The sequence below is a fragment of the Lygodium microphyllum genome, chromosome 28 (genome assembly GCF_053477565.2).
Source record: "Lygodium microphyllum isolate KBCC chromosome 28, Lygodium_microphyllum_v1.1.10, whole genome shotgun sequence".
In the NCBI taxonomy this organism is placed as follows: domain Eukaryota; kingdom Viridiplantae; phylum Streptophyta; class Polypodiopsida; order Schizaeales; family Lygodiaceae; genus Lygodium; species Lygodium microphyllum.
The window spans coordinates 68,952,647-68,975,631 of NC_141162.1; the positions used below are offsets into that span (position 1 = coordinate 68,952,647).

The 22,985-nt window shown below is 39.5% G+C and overlaps 1 protein-coding gene across 11 annotated transcripts in view; it reads right to left on the reverse strand.

Moving 5' to 3' along the window:
• Nucleotides 1–1,120: 1,120 nt before the first annotated feature.
• LOC148011570 (uncharacterized) overlaps nt 1,121–22,985 on the reverse strand; it is an 89,216-nt gene continuing 67,351 nt past the window's right edge. For 4 of the 11 annotated variants that reach the window (XM_087670536.1, XM_087670535.1, XM_087670534.1 and 1 more), the window contains 3 exons: nt 3,509–3,597; nt 3,110–3,345; nt 2,386–2,897 (listed from right to left, as the gene is read on the reverse strand). In XM_087670536.1, coding sequence (XP_087526662.1) covers nt 2,790–2,897; nt 3,110–3,345; nt 3,509–3,597 — 433 coding nt within the window. In that variant the 3' untranslated portion in view covers nt 2,386–2,789. Of the gene's footprint in view, nt 1,578–1,625; nt 1,887–2,385; nt 3,346–3,508; nt 3,598–22,985 lie in introns of those variants that run through there. The other 7 variants (XR_015689345.1, XR_015689343.1, XR_015689342.1 and 4 more) reach the window with 7 other exon arrangements.

A 22,985-nucleotide genomic window follows, 5' to 3' on the forward strand; every position in this document is an offset into this window, starting at 1 on the left:
CCCTGGTGGTTGCAAATCACATCAATAACCTCTCCTTGCTCCCTAACATCCTCCTCCTCTCTCACAATAGCTACAATAGACTCTAGCAACCCCTAAAAACGTTTTTTTCACTTATATAGGCAAGTTTTACCAAGTAACAACCTTCAAATAACATTTTCAACATTATCCAACCTATTAAATATTAATTTTTAGTCTTTAAATACTAATAATTATCTTGATACCCAAAAAAATAATCTGACTGTCCAATAATTAAATTGGCTAAGCAACTTTCATTCCTAAGTGTCCACCATCTTTGACCATCAAATTAACGTTACGTACCATTAAACGCCATTTCTCTAGTATTATTAACTAACACTTATGACCAAATGAATAATCTAGACCAACAATTTGCACCAGATACCACCAAATACCTATACAACATAACTTATAGCAACTTTTGCATTTGACATCCTATGATTTCCTCGAGTCTCGGGCTCACAAATTTACTCTAACCCCAATTACACCTCACATGTGCAATATCTATTTAACCATCTAATTAAAAATTAATCAACTTGTTAAGTGAGGTTTCAAAAATACATGTCCTCATGACAAGAAGCCATATGTGAGCTCACACATTAGTTAGGTGTGACTAGATGGCAAAAAGTGACCGTTGTGGATCCAACCTTTGAATTAGAAAGTAGTTAAGCAAATAGCAACTCAAGGCGCATTGTATCTAGTTGCAAGATATGGGAATTATCAAGGACCCCTAGTTTGGGCTTTAAGTATTGTAGAAGTGGCTCCTGGGATGTTAAGAGGGACCGAGGGGTGGTGGTGTCCGGGGGTACTACACTCATCCCAACAGTAAAGAGAATGTTTTCTAGGCGACTAGGGAAGGTTCATAATATGGTAGGTTAGACAAGCCAACCTAACCACCTTTTTGGGCTCATAAAAGGAAAACCTCTCCAAAACCAACATTAATTTATCTTAAACCAATAAGCACCCAATCAAAGTTCTTCAAGATAGCCTTAAGCTCTCCGCTTATCATCTATCTAGATCACCATCTAAGCTTCACAGTGAAAGCGCATAGGTAAATAGAGCCATTTTTTAATCAATATATTTGGAATAAATGAAATATGTTGTTTTTATTCCTTGTTCAAACTCTATACATTGTGTTGTGTAATTTTTTACAAGTAGGTTTCCCAAAAGGGGATACATGAGAGCTACAGTGTTTTACAAATCATGAGCCATGTGGAAAGCAACATGAGGAAGATAATAGGAATTGTTTTTGAGAGCTACTTTGAGGAGGTTAGTCTTAGTTGGCTTGTGGAAGCTATCCATTACTGGATAGAATAGTATGAATTGGAACTCAACCAGGCAAAGATATGACTATAATGATTACACGAAGATGGTAATATACTACCAGATTCAGTGCTGGTGATACATAGATTCCAAGATATGCCAATCAGGAATTCTTTTCCTTAAAATGAAGGAAGATGGTTAGGCTGCATCGAGAGCAAGATGAAGCCAAGTCTACAATTGTTTCTCCACGCTCCTTCAAAACTAGCATAAGCTCAATGATCATAAGGGATACCACAATCCTGCAATAAGTCAGAATAAGTAATGGATTGGTAACCCATTATACATACCAACAAGCATGCCATTGATAATACCATGTTGCATCTTATTTGCCTGAGCTGCCACAAGCATAAGTGCCATGAAGCAATGAGCAAAAGGGCTATTGTCAGTCTGCAATAAGTCAAAATAAGGAGCGGACATAGTAAAAAACCAATCAACAACGATACTGCCATCTTGTGTTTAAGTTGTGTGCTGTTCCAGTGAACTATCCAATTTATTTCTCAAGAATCATAGCTTTCTTGCCACAATTAGAGCCACAGAGTCGATGGCGCCTGGCAATAGAGGCATAATACGAGTCAGAGAAAAGTACGAACAAGCTCAGACACTTCAGGGTTGGATCTCCCACAATCGCTAATTACAATGGAAGCACTGGTTGTAACAATAGCATTGGCAAAGACGAAAATAGTATATCCTTTACATCTAATTTAAGATAAAAAATATGCGTCAATAGAGCATACTATCCCTATGCTTTTCATTTTACACATGTACCAGAACTAAGATTAAAGGCCATGAGCCAACGAAAAACCAGACAACACAACATAAGCAATAAAAAACTGCTGGAAGCATTGTAATTTCAACCATTACAATTGCATGCCCTTAAGCAATGATCCCACATTTTGGTATGTACTCATCATCCAAACAAAAAAAATTGGGTTTAGCTTATGTAATCTATTATGCACTCGGAGCTTACAAAACAGCTCAACATAGACACTCCTCAACCTTCACAGCATACCGGGCCTCATAAACAAACATCCTAGTGAAAGCCCAAACTACAGAGAAAGTGGATTATTAATTCCAATTACAGGATAAAAGATGCAAAAATTCTTTTCATGTGTGCGTTTTTGACATGAAAGTTCTCTCCCCCATTGCTCGGTGCCAGAGCATCCAGACTACCCAGTGTATCACCCATATGTTGAGTCAAGCACATCCCTAAGCCAATCCTCTCATGCCAATGCAAGGTGCAGTCAATATAAGCAATCAGCAGCTTTATATATAATCTTGCAGGACTCAAACTACACGTGCTATCCATATACTCAGTCATACACACCTTCCTCACTCTGTGACGAATCCTGCAGATGCTTGAATACAAGCTACATTCCGTACACACCATGAACACAGGTAGCACTCCAGCAGCTCAATGCTTTCACGAGGATGAGGATAACTCCACACAACAATTATTTTGTTTTCTTGTTAAGTAATGTAGAAAGCCACAGTTTCGAAGCCTCAAACACCACTTCTCCTCCATCTTTCAGAATGTACCACTTAGATTCAACCGACAGCACCTGCATGAGCTTCTCAAATCACTTTATAGGAATGTGAAGTCATTTATCTTCTGAATATTCTATATCTAGAATGAAAATCAGAAATTAGAACTCACCATCAAAATGAATGTACAAAAATTATTTGCAAAAGATTCTGAGAGTTAGAGAGCAGCCCCATAAAAACACTTGGTATTGCCTCTGCAATATGCAAAATAAACAAGAAAGCATCAGACCTGGCCTGCGTTATCCATCTCAAACTTTGATTCTCCAGAGAGGTTTAGCTCTGAAGGGAACATGCATTTGCTAGGTGGAGTTGATCCTCTTTCTGAATCCAAAGTTCGTAGATTATCATGACAAACAATATTTTGCCCAGACAAGCCATCCACTTTCTTTGAGGTAAAATTCTGCAGTTGATTGCTAAAATCACCAGTCCAAGACACTGTCCAAACAGCATACATCCACCTCCTAGCTGCACAAGCAAATTGAGATTGCAGTAAAACTTCAACCAATGATGTCTGTAGCATGCTTCTATGCAGCCTCCAACATAGAGGGAAAGATCACTACAAAACCACTCAAACCTCGTAAAAAATATATAAAGGAATGAAGATAGCCATGCAACTTTTCTTACTTACAAGGAAAAGCTCTGTTATTTTCCAGATAAATCTCATGCAAATTCACAACAGTCCCAGAATCCGCAAGAACACCTAACCAGTCCAATAACCTGTTATCATTATGTCTAATGAGAACTATGACCTGATCATAACCAACATCAATATCCACATCTACTGTATACAACAATCAAAATACCACACGTAGGTGAAGATTCTGCCATGGATGCAATATAACCAGTCCTAAATGATAGAAACTCGTTAATGAGCCAAACCAAACCAGACATTCTTGACAGGCACATTTTTCGCCATAACAAGGAGATACCACATCAAAATGGCAAAGCAGGAATAAGAAATGAATACTAACACAAGCCCACAAAGCCTATGAAACCAAGTAGGGATACATCTCGTGTTATATTGTAAGACATTAAAACCCAAAAGAAACCGAATGTGACATTCAATTCTCCCCCTTTCCTCAGCTGAATAGGTAACACCTCAAACCTTGTACTTCAGCCTTGATGCTACTTGTTCAAAAGGGGAACCCTATCCTCCACAGACTGCCCATCCAAAAAATGAACTCTTCCATTATATCTGAAACTCCCACTCCAGAAGGCAGTATCTTGCACTGATAGGTCCATCCATCTCAGATATAGTAAAGTTACTCAAGCTATTGAGCTCTCACTAACCAGCTCCACAAAGAACCCCAAGCTCACTACCAAACTTTGGATCGTACAAAATACCAGTAACAACCAATGGTGTTGATGATATTACATTGAAACTAATACAGAAGTACAATCTTTGACCTGGGACTTTGCATCAAATTGAGCAAACTTGGTTACACTTGTTGACCCCAATCTCTCTGGAGCAGGACAAATTGCAGTAAGGAGTGAACTTAACCAGGCAAAGGATGTTTCTTGATGAGACTACACTTAAACTGACATGCAGAAGGCAAGCAAGATGCCCAGCATTGTGAGCATTGAAATAGGAAGCAGAATACAGCTTTGGGATGACTGGAACCACATGACCAGGACTGGAACGATAGTCTCAGACTAAATGACAGGTTAAATTAAAAAACAGCCAGGCAGCAACTGAGGGACGTTGCACAAGAGCAAAATTAATGGCACATTCAATGCAGCTGAAGCAATAATCAACAACAACAATTATGACCAGGATGCTTCAAACTCTCACACAATCAGCCTCAAACTCAAACACTCTGCAATCGCTTTTGAGCAAATGTAAGACCACCTTAAATAACCCTCATCCTGGTCTAGCCACTTGACAGTTCAGTTGTCCGAGACAATTAGACTGACAACTCATACAGAGCTTTGAAAGTGATGACTTTGAACCCATAAACCTAGAGTACAGTAAGGTCCAACTCTGAGTCCCAAGCGGCTACAATCAGAAATTGACTCACTGCTTGGCACACTAAAAGTACATCTATATCACAATGGCCCAGGCACCAACAGGCACTTGTCATGCCCCTCTTACTTAGTTTGTTGGCAACAAGCAACAGGTAACAGCTGGTTTGTCATCTTTCCACAATCTCAACAAGATGAAATTTGTGTACCCTTCGTTGCATCACCCTGAAAATCTAAACAAAACAACCAACATTTGTTGGATGTAGTAGCACAAGAAACTCACAAAGTAAGAGGAGAAGGTTAGTGAGAGGGAAAACAAAAAACTTTTCTTGGTGAAAAAAGGTGTGGCTAACCATATTGCTTGGAAGAAAACTACAGTGAAGTACAAGTGATCAACAGTCTAGCTGGAGTTGTTTGTAGATCAGAAACCACTAATATATACAAGCCTCTCAGTGCGGTCATGGGAGGACGGGGGACAAAGGCCATGGAAGGAGAATGTAGCACCACCGAGGGTAGTCATCCTGTAACGTATAAAATAGGACATGGCCACCATAACTATGAATGAGCTACTGCCCAGAATCCCGTCAGTGCCAAGTCTCACCTCATAGCTGCTCCCAGCAGCCACAAAGTGAGTGGATGATAGACAACCGGAGGTCTGCCAAAGTGGCATACACCAAAAGGCTCTCATGGCTTAAAATCATCCAACAATGTGCCTTTCAGATGTGCCACTTAGTGAGGCTCCCAATGATATCCCAAACCTATAATCATGACACCATAGGCTCTAGTACCCAGCCACTAAACAAAGCTTCAACCCTACCCTGGCCCATGAACCCGCCTCAATGATGATGATCATACATGCACCTCTACCTCAAATACCAAGTGGGGCTCTAGCTAATTGACTACCAAAACAAAGCCCCCAAGAGATGCACCCTAGGCTAGGCACAAGTCGATGGAGTAGGCGGCAAGCTTCTCTCCACACTTAGTTGTGCTGCCCCACATGAACATAGGCAATGTTTGGAGTTTTTTGGTGCTGCTATTTGCAGCACTTGTAGACTCCCTCTTGCTACATTTGGACCAGCCAGCTCCCAATTGCTAGAGCACCATATGCCACAAGCATAGAAAGTAGGACACTCTCCTTAGCCACAACCCATGGGCATTTCCAAAGGATCTAATAGAAAGCATCCATGATGCTACTCTCGGCCCAACATCTGCTGTGGTTTTCTTTTTTTTGGGGGCCGGGCGGGGGCACAAGTATGTGTAATCCTATATGAACATATGTCGACCAATCCGTGCCGTGTAAGCAAAGAAACTCACTAGTTTCTAAGCAACTGTTAAGGCCATCCAGAGCCACTCTCTTGGATTCTAATCCAACACATCTGAAACCAGCTTCCTTCCGTGGATGGGTGGTAAATCCCTGATTACAACTTAATTACAGCAGCAAACAACAAATGCAAATCTGACAATACAAATTTACCTACTGATCATGGACAATGCACACCCGATTGGCCCCAAAATTGGTGCCCCTTTCAGTATTTCTTTAGCTTTATTGAAGAAGAAGTTGATTTACACATTGGGACTCTCCTGATTCCCTTCGCAATCCAAACTCCCCTTGCTGTCTAAAGTGACCAACAAGTCTTCAATCTGCTTTGCCCCTTGATTTGGGCACTTAATTGGCCTTCACCCACTTCATAGACGATGGAAATGCCCCAAATTCAATAGTTGGCTAGTCCTCCATCTGAATTTAGCTGAAATTCACCTTCAGCCCTGAAAAATACAAGTTTTGGAACTTCCAATGTTTGGCACGCTTCCCGAGGCTGCTGTAAACCTTGATTAATACGGTAAATTAGGGTTTACAACAGAGAAATTTGCAATTTCTCAACATCCAAGGGTCCAAATACTGAGATCTTCGGAGCAAGGCTATGAAATGGTTAGGAGATGAGAGAGAAAATTCAGAGTTTTGTCACAAAGAATGATTGAGAATCAGTCAAATGCAGATGCTGCCCTATCACAACAGCATTAAATGTTGTCGCCTACAGCTAAGACATCCAAATCAGTTATCACCTTGTACCTGGATGCAATCGCCCAACTCTGGAGGGTCCGAATCTGCAATTGCCTCCTCAAAACTCACTCGTGGTTGGCTGCAATGGCTGAAAATAGGCTAGCATGGCTACTCACAGCTCTCCCACATTTGCTACAGCAAGAGTGATCTGGTTTTTCCTCTTTTTCAACCTTTTACTAGCCTATATTGGCAAGTTTGCCAAGTGGCAACCTTCCCAAAGGATTTTTCCAACATTATCCATCATTAAATATTAATTTTCAGTCTTTAATTACTAAAAATTAATCTAATAATTATTTTGGTGCCCAAAAAATCATCTGACTCGCCAATAATTAAATTGGCTAGGCATCTTCCACTCTCAAGTCTCTCTATGTCATCTTTGACCATTAGATCGGCGTTAGGTTGTACCATTAAAAACACCACATCTCTAGTGTCACCAACTGACACTTATAACCAAATGAATGACCTAGGCCAACAATTGACACCAAATACCACCAAGTATTTGTGCAACATAACTTATAGCAACTTTTGCCTTTGACATCCCGTGATTTTCTCAGGTCCCAAGCTCGTAAATTTACTCTTAACCCCAATTACACCTCACATGTGCAACATTTACTTAATCATGTGATTAAAAATTAATCCATATATTAATTGAGATTTCAAAAATACATATCCTCATGACAATATCCAAAGGCCTACCCTCCCAAATCCAAAGGTGCCACTCGTGAATGTTAGACCAAGAAAAGCAATAGCTAGAATGTGTATGACATGTACCTTCACAACCTGAGAATGAAATAAACCTATAGACCCTAGGGTTCATAACCTACTCCCTAAGTCAATATTCACAACAAAAAAGCCCATCCTATGCAAGGGTAAAAAGTGCTCAATGATAGGGTGTGTGAACCAAGCTTTTTTTCTCCGAAAGGGCGGTAAATGATATGATTATACACTTATTACAAGAAGCAATAAATTTACATAAACTGAAATATAAATGTTACCAGATTAATCCTCGACAATAGACTCCCCATTGGCCCAAGAATTGGCACCTCTTGCAATATTTCTTTAAGTTCTATTAGAATTGGAAGAAATACACACATTGCTCCAATCTCCTTCAAAACCCAAAGCCTCTTGTAGGCATAAATGACCAACATACCTTCACACCAATTTACCCCTTGATTTGACCTAAAATACCCAAATACATTGGGTGTTGAGGACCATGCATTGGCTACTACATACCATAGGGATTAGTGCCATACATTCAATGCATGAAAAATGGTACCACCACCAAAATATCCTTGCTATCCCATGTTTGAATTTGCATGAATACCCTGTTGTCCATATTCCCATGGATTGGCACTACCAAGTTGGCTATGCATTTGCACTTGTTGTCCCACAGGTACCAACTATTTGTCCTCATGCTTTCAAAAGAGGCTTAGCATTACCTTCTATTCTTCCGGCCATCCCAAAGCTCTAGAAGGTGTCTTCTTCTCTTTCCCTTTGCTGTCCTTCTTTTGGGTATTCGAGAATTGAGTAAATTGAGGATCCTTTGACAATTCAACAAAGAGATTCGTTGTTGTCCTCACCTGATCTTTGAAACTATCATGAAATTCTTCACCCTCTTGGTGGTCATCAACATCCTGAGGCATGGAAGTCTCTACATTTGGGTCATTTCCCACATTTTCAGCTTGCTATCCATATTGAGAACCATGTTCAAGATCATGCACTACATTTTCTCCTTCACCACATGAATGACCAAATTGTGATGCATCATCACCACTTGATCCTCTATCACCATGTGAAGACATACTTGTTGAAATCAACGGCTGAGCACAATTTCAGCAATAATGCAAAGCTTTTGACTTGCAATTAGGTGCCTCGGGCCCACCAATTCAAAGAATTTGATGGTATCCCAACAATGGAACCATGAAACCAACCTTCCTTCCATGGAGGGGTAGTAAAAACCTGATTATAACTTAATTACAACAAGCAATAATTAATGAAATGCTGAAACACAAACATTTACCAATCAATCTTGGACATTGGAGACCTTGTTGGCCCCAAAATTGGCACCTCTTTCGGTATTTCTTTATCTTTAATTGCAATAGAATTCAAACATAATGGGATTCCTTCAATCACTTTCACAATCCAAAAGCCCCTTGCTATCAACAATGACTAGCAAATCTTTAAATTGATTTGCCCCTAGATTTGCTCATGCAATTGGCCTTCACCAACTCCTTGGGAAATGAAATTTGCGAAATGAAATTTGCCCCAAATTCGAATGTTAGCTCGTCCCTCACTTAAATCTTCCTAACAATTCAGCCCTGAAAATTCAAGGCTTGAGGCTTCAATCTCTTGGCACACTTCCCGAGGTTGCTGTCAAACCCTAATTTTTGCTATAAATTAGGGTTTACACCAGAGAAAAATACAATTTCTCAACCTCCAAGGATTAGAATGCTAAGATCTTTGGAGCAATGCTCAGAAATGGCTAGAGAATGAGAGAGTTTACCGAAAGATGGGATGGCTACCAAGCAACGTCTCAATCCTATGACCTAAGGTTCCACAAGACGGCAAAAGTTTGTCAAGTAGTTTAGATGGAAAGACATTGGCATACTCATATAGTATTGGATCCAAACACTCACTCACATTTGAATTCATATTAAGATTATTATTAAAAGAAATTAAATTACACTGCGAATCAGATAACTGAACTTTTTAACAAAACAAATATAAATAGTAACACTTGAATCAAAAAAACATTCGCTAAATTTCATTACTAAAATTATATGTATATTATTTTCTCTAATCTTGGAGGATAAATAATCCTCGATCACATGGAAATGACCAAGGTAGTCAGGTCCCATCCATCCAATCCGTGGACTTAGTACAATACCGAACGTACATTAAAAATGTCAGATAAAATCCGGTGTTTTGTAAGGTCATTAAAAAATACATAGAAAATTAAGGGATAGTATGGTAAACATGAGAGTCAAGTTTCAAGTTTTAGCAATACTTCATGAACATAACAAGTGGCTAAGACAAAATGTATACTCCAATTTCATCTATAAGTCTGAAGTCATGTACGTCAAAAAAAGAATCTTCGACAAGTCACAAGTGACAAGTATCATATGCAAGACTCATGTACAAAAAAGCAAGAGATACAAATGTCTAGCCTAAAAAAGTATCTAGATAGTAGAGATTCTCAAGGATACTACTCAAATAAATCCTCAGACCCGTCACTCAAATGAGACTCATGGTCATCACTAGATGAGTCTGATGTGTGTGAAACAAAATCCCCATCACTAAGGAGGTTGCCATGCTCATCATACTCAAGCTCAATAGGAGCATCCTCTGAAACACAAGCAATCAAAGCAAAAGAGCTTCCAGAACCACACCCCACATAGGATAGGTACTGACTGCTACCTGTGTGCTCCTACCAATTGCAATGCCTAGAGGAGTGGCCTGCCTTTCCCTACGAGTACGTAACACTTGATAGTCAATCTCCTCCATCTCCATGTAGAGCTCTCTGAAGATGGCATCTAGCTCTTCGTCTCTCTCTCTCTATTCGCACTTTTAAGTGTGGCCCCTGTTAACCTAAACTCATCTACATTCACTTGACAAATTGAAGTTGAAATATATAAATAATAAGATAACTTAAGAATTTACATTCATAAATTTAAATTTTAGAATAAATATAGACCCAATTTCAAAATTACCTACCATGCCATTGGCATCTCATGCATGTCCCTAAGCATACACAAGTTAAAATGACAATAGATAAGTCGTTGTAACTGCTTGGTGCCAAGTTTGTTTTGGATCTTGGTGTGTATAAGAGAATACGCTAACCGATTTCTCTCACACGCACCACATGAATAATCCTATTCAAGGTAATAAATTGGCCTCAACTCATTATATGGAAAATTTATGAGAAAAATAGAGCCTTTACTAGAAGCATAATGATAAGATTTAAATTTTAATTACCTGAGCCAACACTCTTAAAGCCAACTTCTGCACATTTGGTAGCTAATATCCAAACAACTCCCACCAAAATTGTGACTTAATCAAAGAGGCCCTTTTCCAACACACCGTGCTAGTAAAGGCCGTTTTCCTCTGATCTCCATAGTTAATTAGCTCTTGGAGAAATGGACCGTGCACATTCTCATGCAAAGTCTTTGAGAGATAAGCATCCCTATCCGAGGCCAGCTTCTGGTCCATGAAGAGAGAGGAGCTCTTGTAAACTAGATGCAAGAGAGCTACTAGGCCGTGCATAGGCCTCTTCATTCATTTCCATCTCTTTTCAACAAGATAGAGGATGTCATACCTTCGTGGGGTATCATCCAAAATATCAATTGTACCACTCTTTATGAAAAAAACCAATAGGCACTAAAATTAGTGAGATTCATTTTGCATTTTAAAAAACTTAAATGTGCATTTTAAAAATAAATTTAATTTCAAATTATTAACATGGAATCCCAATACCAAGAACAGTGGAAGCTCTAATCTCCTCCATAGCCTCTCTCATGAAATGAGTGAGGCGGCCTATAGTGGCCCTCCATATCTATCATGCAAAGAACCCTATACAAGAGTGTGATCACAATGACCACGGCTCGCATCTCAACCTAAAATGATTCTTTTAGGCAAAGCCGTTGAATGGCTTTACCCTCCTCCATGCTTGCTACAGCCTCCTCATCCATCTCCATACTTTAAATTCCTTGGAGACCATACACTTTTGCAACTTACTTTACACGTCATAGAGTCGCTCAAGGAGCAACCATATGATGGCAAAGCAAGTTTTTAATGGTTTTTTAAATTTCATATCACTATATACGCAAAAAATAGGCAAGCATTTTTACCCTTTTGTGATAAGATTAACAATTGCATTTGCATTTGTCACGTTTTTTTTCACCCATTCCAAATTGCCTATGTATTCCATGAGGAGGTCAAGGCAATGTGTAGCACAAGGTGTCCACACTGTAGAGGGGAATTCCTCCTCAAGCAATTGTCCCATCCTCTAATAATTTGAAGCATTGTCGATGACAACTTGGACAACATTGCTTGGTCCCACCTATATACACATAGAGATTTAGAATATAGTATGGCTTAGAGGTGAGTACTAGGGTATGGAGGTGAAGATAGATATAGAGAGAGAGGTGAAGATATTCACGAATCAAGATTCAAGAAGCATAAAAGTTTAAAACTTTCAAACATAGATGATAAAACATTAAGCATAAAAAATAATATTCAAGAAGCATAAAACATAAAAGATAATTTATAAAATGTAAAATATTCAAGAATGTAGGCTCACCTCTTGAATGGCTTGCTGGATGTGCTTGTAGATAAATAGGCCAGTCGTTCTATTCCCCTTCATGCCCCCATCCACGGTATGCAAGAAGTAGATACCAAGAGGGCAAGAGACAAGTATATTAATAATACCTCTCTTCTTTCGGTCACTCCATCCATCACAGAGGATGAAGCACCCATACTTCACCCAACTAGCTCGAACGGGCTCAAGAGACTTGTTAATCCTCTCCCTCTCCTCATCTAGCTTCTTTGTGCACATGTCATTGTAGATAACTCCATGCCACCCCTCGTATGGACCCAATAGCCTTCACCATTTTCCTCCACCTATCTACTCTTAGAATGTGGGAAGGGAGATTGCACTTGATGATGATTCGTGCAATCTCAACTTCTACATTCCTTTGTTGCTCTCGAAGAAATGAGAGTGGGCCCAAAACACATCCCATTGTCTCAACAAGTGTGGCTTGTCTCTTGAGTCTTTTGGATCCATAAGCGGCGGCAGCAGTGGAGGCAGAGGGAAATCCAAGGGATCTATGAATCCCTCCATAGTGGCCATAGGTGTAGCCGAAGGGGCTGAAGGGTGCGAGCAGAAATACTCAAGTAGTGTGGATGTCAAAGGACGTATACTCAATAGTAGAGAGTGTCCAGAGAGATGGAGATTCAAGATGGGTGTATACTAGTTTGGTACACACAAAGAATAAAAAGAATATATTTATACTTAGGGTATAGTACACTTACACCCGCAAGGGTGTGTGCACATGTGCAAGTAAACATGTACACGAGAGTGGCACAAGGGCCTTTACACCCGACAACCTCCCACTTAAAGGTCCTAAGCGAACCTTTAACCAACTCCCGCAGCATTTCACTACTTCCCAATGTGTTTCACAAGGATTTCACATAAACATGCTTACAACTCCCACTACATCAGCAATGTCAAGTCTAGTGGCAACCATAGCATACATGAGTGACCCACAAGCTGAAGCATAAGGAACACCCTTCATAGAGCTGGCTGCCTTGCCATCTTTTGGGCAATCTCCTTTGCTAAGCTTAAGGTATGATGGTAATGGAACACCAAGTGGCTTAGCATCTGCCATAGAAAAATGATCAAGTACTTTGTTGATGTACTTTTCTTGTGACAGAAATAAGAGCTGCTACTCTATCTCTTGTCATACGCATGCCCAAAATGTGTTAAGTTGCATCCAAGTTCCTCATGGAAAAGGCGGAATTCATCTATCTTTTTAGTGCATTAACCCAGCTCTTATGCTTACCAGCAATACGCATATCATCCACATAAAGCACAAAGATAATAAGGCTTTCATCATCAGCCTTCTTTGTATATAAGCAGTGATTTGCATTGCTTCTTTTAAACCCGTATGAGAGCAAGAAGGCATCAAATTTCTTATACCACTATCTAGGAGCCTATTTTAAACCATACAAGCTTCTCTTAAGCCTGTACACCAAATGCTTCTTTCCTAGCATAACAAAGCCCTATAGTTGTTTCACGTACAGCTCTTTTTCAAAATCACCGTGCAAGAATGTTATTCTAACATCCATCTAATCGAGCTCAATATCCATAGACGATACAATAGCAAACAATACCCGAAGAGTGGTCATTTTGACAACAAGTGAAAAGACTTCCTGAAAGCCAATCCCTCTTTCTATGTATAACCCTTAGCCACAAGCCTTGCTTTATATTTGGATTTGCCATCCACACACTTGATTTTATAGACCCATTTGTTAGGAATAGCTTTTCTATCTTTGGGCAATGGAACCAAATCCCAAGTATCATTCAGATACAATGACTTCATTTCTTCTTGCATAGCTAGCTCCTATTTTTTCTTTGACTCACATGATAATGCCTCTTTATATGTGAGAGGCTCACCCTCATCTGTGAGTAAAATGTAGTCCAAAGAGGGATCAAACCTCTGTATAGGTCTCTTGACATGTATAGACCTTCTTACCCAATAATTTCTAGTGTTATCAAGCAATGAATCCACATTCAAAGGAATGTCAATGACCTCATTATTTGGCTACTGAACTGCATTTTCAAGTTGTTGTAATATATTTTCAGGCTGCTCTAATACATTTTTAGTGTGCTGATTTTGTTGCCAAAGCTTATTTTCAGCATCCCTTTGCTGCCCATTGTCATCTAGCTCAATGATGATATGCTGATTATCATAACCAACATCAAAAGGAGCTGAATTTTCAATGGTGGCTAATGGCTATTGAAGTGGCTAATCATGCTGAAATTTCACTTTGTTTTGGTCCAAGTCACTAGATGTGGTATTTTTCAACAGCTTTGACTCATTAAAACCACATCTCGGCTGCGTAGTACCTTTTTCATGCTTGGAATCCAAACTCTATAACCCATTTCACCTTCATCTCCATAACCCATGAAGATACCTCTCTGGGATTTCATGTCAAGTTTGGTTCTGCTATCAACAGGTACATGTACATAGCAGTCACAGCCAAAGACCCTTAAGTGGTCATATAAAGCAAGTTTGCTAGACCAAACCTCTTCAGGGATATGACTTTCAAGTGCACGATGTGGAGATCAGTTGCAAATATGTACTGCGGTTTTAAGAGCCTCTCCCCAAAACGACTGCGAGAGATTAGTTGTGGACAACATGCATCGAATCTTCCCACATAAAGTGCAATTCATTCACTCAACCACACCATTAGATGACGGATTATAAGGAGTTGTAAGCTCCCATTTAATCCCATTGGCATCACAAAACTTATTGAATTCCTTAGATACATACTCTCCCCCATTGTTTGTTCTTATGCATTTAATTTCAAACCCTATTGAGTACTAACAAATGCATAAAACCTTTTAAAGGCGTTCAATGCCTCGCTTTTTTGCTTAAGCAAGTAAATCCATAGCTTTCTAGAATGGTCATCAATAAAAAGACAAAATAACAAAAACCACTATGAGCTTTTATTGGCATGGTACATACATTAAAATGGACTAAATCCAAAATACATGCCTTCCTAGAGGCTCCATGAGAGTATGAACTCTTTACATGTTTTCCCACAACACAGTCATCACAAAAGTCAAGCTTTGAGTTTTTCACATCAACTCTTCCAAATGAAGAAAGTGTCAGTAAACCCTTTTGACTCATGTGTCCAAGACGCTTGTGTCATAACTCCATGTGTGACTGCACTTCTACAACTGCAACAAACTTTCTAGAAAGTGCCTTATAGTGAAGATAATAAAGAGTTTTCTTTTACTGCCTCTAGTGACAAGCATGGATCCTTTCTATATCTTCCACAATCCACCACCAAAGGTAGTGAAGTAACCCATATTATCTAGCTACCCAACAGGAAGCAAGCTCTTCTTAATGCCAAGTACAAACATAACATCATGAAAAATCAATTCTTGACCATTTTCAAGAGCCACGTGTATGGTGCCCATTCCTTCAATATCACATGCATGGTTATTCCCTAGGTAAACTTTCCCAAGATCACCACTATGCAAGAAGAAAAACACTCCAAAGATGGAGTTACATTAAATAAAGCACCAATATCAACAATCCACGATTGTGACCAACCATCATGAGCAAACAACAAGGCATCTATCACATCCCTTTTAGTGATATACATGTCTTCCACTATCATGGCATATGGATCTAAAGATGCAACCGAAAAATCAGCATCTTTATCTTATTCTATCTCCTCAATAACAACATTTAGATACCACATTTGCCTTTTCTATTTCTTTAGGGGTAGAGTTGCCATCCTTCTCATTCTTTTTGTCTTTTGCATTAGTCTGCTTTTTGCATTCTTGCTCCTTTTGATAGTACCTGCAAATCAGGCTTTATATGCCCTTTGTGTCCATACTGATAGCAAGTGACATCTTGTTGTTTTCCCTTACTTTTGCTAAGATTTTTGTTCTTATTTGCAGCATTTGACCTCTTTTCAAGTCGTCCTCTTACATTGTAGGCTGATCCATTGTTTTTCCCATTTGCATTGCGTCTAATCTCCTCATTGAGAATAAAACCACACATGCCATCAAATGTCAAGTTGGGGTTGTTGCTCAATGACACAACCAATGCTTCCCATGAATCTGGTGAAGTCATGAGTAAGAAAATAGCCCTCAGCTTATGATCAAAAGTCTGCAAGTATGCATCCTATGACTGACTCAAAATACCAGCGAAAGCATTTAAATACTCTAAGGCAGGTTTAGACTCATCAATCTTCAAGTTGACTAACTTTCACATGAAATAGACCTGATTGACAGGAGTTGTATTCTCATACGTAGCCTTGAGTTTCTCCCAAACTGCAAGCAATAAGTCCCTTGATATCAACCAAGATATCATCCATGACAACCATTTGACATAAGTAATGGCTTTCTTATTCATTTTAGCCCAATCCTCATCTGACAAAGCAACACGCTTCTGTTCTACCGAGACATCATCACAATCCTTCAAAAAAAGTATACCCTAGATAGGATCTTTCCAAAGATCAAAGCCATTGCCATCAAATTTACGAATCTCAAAAAGATTCTTTTCCTCAGATGTAGACGCACTACTAGCCATCTTCAACAAAGACTGCAATAAAATGCTGAATACTTTCAGCCAATGGCAAGGTTGCTGAATATAACAGCAAGTACACACTTGTACTTCCAAAGGTGTCCAAGAAGCAGATATTTTGCTGCAATTTCAGTCCCAAGAGCTGATTACAGCATGTACATGAATCAAATCTGATACATATGCATAGATGATAGCTCCCACTTCAATAATACATCACTGTAACACCCAAATGCAACAACCCAAGTGCTGTATGTACCACTATTTCACTGCATAATGAGCATTCAGCAATACATATACCAAGAGAAGTTGCCCCTTTCTAGCGTTTAATACATCCCAAGTCCGAATTTCTCCTACTCTGCAATGAATCTGCTGTAATTTCACTGTCAAAGCACAAATCGGCTCAAAATGCATCACCAACGTGAAAAGCCCCAAAATTTTTGCCATAAATCTGCCCCAATTGCATTAATACATCATCCCAAGTGTCAAATACGGACAAGATGTTGCAGAAATTTCACAAATTCTGCAAAACCCCCAAATTTTTGGGTCCAAATGTGCACAAATCATAGTGAAATTGGCTTAGCTTAGCAAAATTTCACTTGTATAAGAAAAGCCCAAATTTTTGAAGCAAATGCACACAATGTCTGCAATTGCTAGGTCAAATGTCACTATTTTGCATGACCAACATCAAATCTAGGAAAAGCCCCAAATTTTCAAGCACAAATCTGTATAGATCTAAGTACTATGCTTGCACGCACAAACCCCTATTAATTAGCAGAGGGCAGACTGCAAAAAATAATAATAATACAAAAAAGACTAACGAAGAAAAAACTGGCCAGCACCTGCAATCGCATGATGTTCGCGGCCTGCGCCTGATGTTCGTACCGTCGACTAGCCACGTTGGCTGCTGGAATGCTCTGCCCGCTGCTATTCGTGCCCTGCGACTATTGACGCCTGTCGCCAACAAACCTGTTCGTCACCTACCTATCTATCGCCTGCAAAAACACAACCTGCACTTCACGCCAGCTGCCATCTGGTCAAACTAATCGTAGACTGATCTCGACTGCCTGTCGGCTCGCAGTCACACATAGAGACTGGCCTGCCCAATCCTTGGAAAGCGTACACTCTCTTGCCAAAGCTCTGATACCAGTTTGAAGGGTGCAACCAGAAGTACTCAAGTAGTGTGCGAGTCAAAGGAGGTGTATTCAGCAATAGAGAGTGTGCAAAGAGAATGGAGATTCAAGATGGGTGTGTACTAGTGTGGTACACACAAAAAATAAAAAAATGTATTTATACTTAGGGTACATGTAATCAGCCTTCCTCCTCACATAGGGTGGTAAATCCCTGATTACAACTTAATTACAGCAGCAAACAATAAATACAAATCTGAAAATACAAATTTACCTACTGATCTTGGATAATGCACAGCCAATTGGCCTAGGGTTGGAAAGAGAAATAAATCGCAGAGAAAGAGTGCCAAAAGTGATGCACTATCATGTAAACCTCAGTTGTCACTTGTCAATATGGATTATCACACTGAGTTGGATGCCATAAAAGAGCAATAAGTTGTTGATTCAAGCTTTGCTAATGTTATGATCAGCTTTGCAATGGTTAAAGGCATGGACACTTCATATAAGAGATAGATTTCTGATGATGCATGGACGATTGTGTCACAAAGCAATTAAGGCCTAGAGTTATCATTGAAAGTCATGTTCCTCCGTATGCAGGACATAGAGGTATTGATGCCACGGTCAAGGCAATGGAGCATTTCTTTTATTGGCCAGCTTTGAGGCATGATGTAGAACAGTTTGTTAAGACATGCATCGTATGCCAGAAGGAAAAGCATGCTAGGCAAAAGATGCCGGGTTTGTTGCAGACCTTGCCTATTCCATATAGGCCTTGGCAGAGCATTGCAATGGACTTTATTTTTTAGCTTCCTAAGACACCTACCAGGAATGATGGGATATGGACTATCATTTGCAGGTTTAGCAAACAAGCCCATTTCATTCCGGTGAGGAAGAAAATAAAGGATGATCATATGACACGATTGTTTTTGCAACACATCTTTAAGTATCATGATATGCCAGAGTCGATCATTAGTGATCAAGACCTCCGGATGACCAGTTTATTTTGAAAGGACTTGTTTGAGAATATGGATACCATGCTGAAATTCTCATCATCCTTCTATCCGTAGACAAATGGTCAGTCTGAGGAAGCAAATTCCACAGTGTTAGATCTTTTAAGGTGCTATGTTTCAAACCACAAGACACAGTGGGAGTAGTATTTGCGCTTGGTTGAGTTTGCTTACAACAACACAATGCGTAGTTCTACGAGCAAAGCTCCATTTGAGGTGGTAGAGGGTGGTAAGAAAGTACCCCCTATTTTGTACACAAAAGATGCGATCTTTGAGTTTAATCGCTATGTGGAAAGCATGGATGTAGCTTATCAGAAGATTAAGTATGCACTTCAAAGATCACAGGATAAGCAAAAGAGGGCAACTAATTGCCACAGACGTGCTTTGCAGTTTGCAGAGGGTGATTATGTATTGCTGCGTTTTGAAAAGGCAAGGCTGAAAAAGATGAAAGGAAGAGAAAGATTATATCCAAAGTTGAGTATGAGATACTATGGGCCCTTCCAGGTATTGGAGAAGATCAACAATGTGGCATATCGGCTGAAATTACCTCCAGATTGGTGGATATAGAATGCCTTTCACGTTAGTTTGTTGAGGCCTTTTCATGGTGATGTGCCAGAGGATATGTCTACTGAAATTCAATCTAAGATTGAGGAGCTAGATGAGATTTTGGTACTTGAGCAGATTTTCGCACATAAGGAAAGAAATGTCAAAGGTATACTTTCCAGAAGATACTTGGTGAAATTTTCGAATTATTCACCAATGGATGCCAAATGGATGGAAGAGGATGACTTGGCAGACCATCCTCAGTTGTTGCAGCTTTACCTAGATGCCTTTCAATTAGAGCCGACTTTAGTTTAGGCTCTGTCAGGTTTAGCAAAACAAGGGTCTAGAGTATTGCCTAATGCTCAAGGGGGAGGTAGCACTTCCCCTTCTCTAGTTATGGATAGCTCTCGTATGTAGTGGTTCTCAAATATATTCAGCATGCATCCAATGTATTGCATTGACACTATGTTTGCAATGAGATCACTACTTAGTGTACTAGTCACTGTGAGATGTATGCAGATGAGTATGAGTTTCACTCAAGCACTAAAACTATACTTTTGCATCGGCTTATGAACAATTTAGCATGAACTTTGCCTCAATTTTGAGACAAAAATTCTGATCAGTTTCAGCTCAGTTTTTTATTAGCTTGAGAAGCATCTACGGTCACTTTTTGGACCAGTTGTGCATCACTTTTTGCACAGATTGCTGGTCAGTTTTTGCAATGAGTTTGTGATGAGTTTGGGGTCACATTTGCAACAATTTGTGATCAGTTCTCAGATCAGTAAGTAATCAATTTATAATCAAATTATGCTCACTTTTCAATGGTCTATATCTAGTTTCATGAACAACAAAATATGTTACGATGCCATTGATGTTTTAGCCATGGTTTGTGCTTGGTTATGCTATGCTATGGTTTGATTTTGCCAGATGAGTTGAGCTCATGAGAAATAGACATGTCACATGATAATCTGGCAATGTTTTTGAGATTCTTTGTAAGTCTTATGTTATGTTATGTTGGCTGGTAATTTTCAGCATACATTGGGTATATGGAATGGTTGAACAACAGTGCGCAATGTTGAGTTGACTATCATGCCCTATGGAAATTCCAATGTAATACTTTGCTTTTGATGCATTTAGCAGTGCAATCAAGGATGATTGCAAGCATTTCAAGGCGGAGGATTGTCATGAGGACATGTATTTTTGAAACCTCACTTAACATGTGGATTAATTTTTAATCACATGATTAAGTAAATGATGCACATGTGAGGTGCAACTAGGGTTAAAGTAAATTTACGAGCCTGGGACTCGAAGAAATCACGGGATGTCAAAGGCAAAAGTTGCTATAAGTTATGCCGCACAGGTACTTGGTGGTATCTGGTGTCAGTTGTTGGCCTAGGTCATCCATTTGGCCATAAGTATCAGTTGGTGACACTAGAGAAGTGGCGTTTAATAGTACCTAACGCCAATCTGATGGTCAAAGATGGCACAAAGACACTCAGGAATGGAAGTTGCCTAGCCAATTTAATTATTGGCCAATCAAATTAATTTTCAGGGCATCGAAATAATTACTAGATTAATTTTCAATATTTTTAAGGTTAAAATTTAATATTTAATTCTAAAAAATGCTGAAAAAACCATTTGGAAAGGCTGTCACTTGTCAAAAACGCCCATGCCAGACTGAAAAACGTCTTTAGAGGCTAGAGAGAGACATTTCTATAAATTCACTTGCAAGAGAGAGAGAGAAAGGGCTGCTGGGCTGATTTGCAGTCATTGGAGCACCTTCTGAGACAGCCAGGGGCAAAAAAAGATCAATCAACAATAAGAGACAGCATCTACAGGCTGTTGAGGCAAGGCAGCAACAGCAAATGATTGATTTTCTTCAGTTCTTTGCTTCTACATGCTGTTGTGGCAGGGCAACAACTGCACTTGATTGATTTTCAATCATTCTTCGTGACAAAACTCTGAATTTTCTCTCTCTACAGCTTTTCCTCTCATCTCCAAGCCATTTCAGAGCCTTGCTCTGAAGATCTCAGCATTTGGACCCTTGGAGACTCAGAAATTGCAAATTTCTTTGCTGTAGACCCTAATTTATAATAGAAATTAGGGTTTAGCCAACAGCCTTGGGAGGCGTGCCAAAAATTGGAAGCTCCAAGACTTGGATTTAACAATACTGACGGTGAATTTCAACTAAATTCAGGTGGAGGACCAACCAGCCATTAAATTTGGGGTATTTCCATCGTCTATGAAGTGGGTGAAGGCCAATTGAGTATCCGAATCAAGGGGCAAAATAGATTGAAGACTTGTCGGTCACTTTGGACAACAAGGGGAGTTGAAATACCGAAAGGGATTGGGAGAATCCCATTGTAAATCAACTTTTTGTTCAATAAAGCTAAAGAAATACTGAAAGGGCGTCAATTTTAGGACCAATCAGGTGTGCATTGTCCAAGATCAGTAGCTAAATTTGTATTTTCAGATTTGCATTTATTGTTTGCTATTGTAATTAAGTTGTAATCAGGGATTTACCACCCTATCCGAGGAGGAAGGCTGTGAAATGGCTGGGTGATGAGAGGGAAAGCTATAGAGAGAGAAAATTCAGAGTTTTGTCACGAAGAATGACTGAAAATCAATCAAGTGCAGTTGCTGCCCTGCCACAATAGCATATAGATGCAAAGAACTGAAGAAAATCAATTATTTATTGCTGCTGCCCTACCTCAACAGCCTGTAGATGTTGTCTCCTACTATTGATTAGTCTTCTTTTGCCCCTAGTTGCCTCAAAAGGTCCTCCAATGGCTGCAAATCAGCCCACCAACCCCTCCTCCCTCTCTCTTGCAAGTTGAATTTATAGAAATGCCTCTCTCCAGCCTCTAAAGACGTTTTTCAGTCTTGCATGGGCATTTTTGACAAGTGACAACCTTTCCAAATGGTTTTTCCAACATTTTTCATAATTAAATATTAATTTTTAGCCTTTAAAATACTAAAAATTAATCTAGTAATTATTTCGGTGCCCTGAAAAATAATCTGACTGGCCAATAATTAAATTGACTAGGCAACTTCCATTCTCGAGTGTCTCTACGCCATCTTTGACCATCAGATTGACGTTAGGTACCATTAAACACCACTTCTCTAGTGTCACCAACTAATACTTATGGCCAAATGGATGACCTAGGCCAAGAATGGGCACCAGATACCACTAAGTACTTGTGCGGCATAACTTATAGCAACTTTTGCCTTTGACATTCCGTGATTTCTTCGGGTCCCGAGCTCGTGAATTTACTTTAACCCTAGTTGCACCTTACATGTGCATCATTTACTTAATCATGTCATTAAAAATTAATCAACATGTTAAGTGAGGTTTCAAAAGTACATGTCCTCATGATAGTACGGTACGCTTACACATGCAAGGGTGTGTTCACATGAGCAAGTAAATATATACACGGGAGTAGCGCAATGGTCTTTACACCCGACAGGGGTGGCTAAAGGTGTGTATTTGTCGAGGGAGACTATCTCCTCTTGAGCTTGCACCCATACTAGAGGATATTTTGTCTGATGTCTTTGAAATAGGAGAATATTTTTTTATGATCTCATC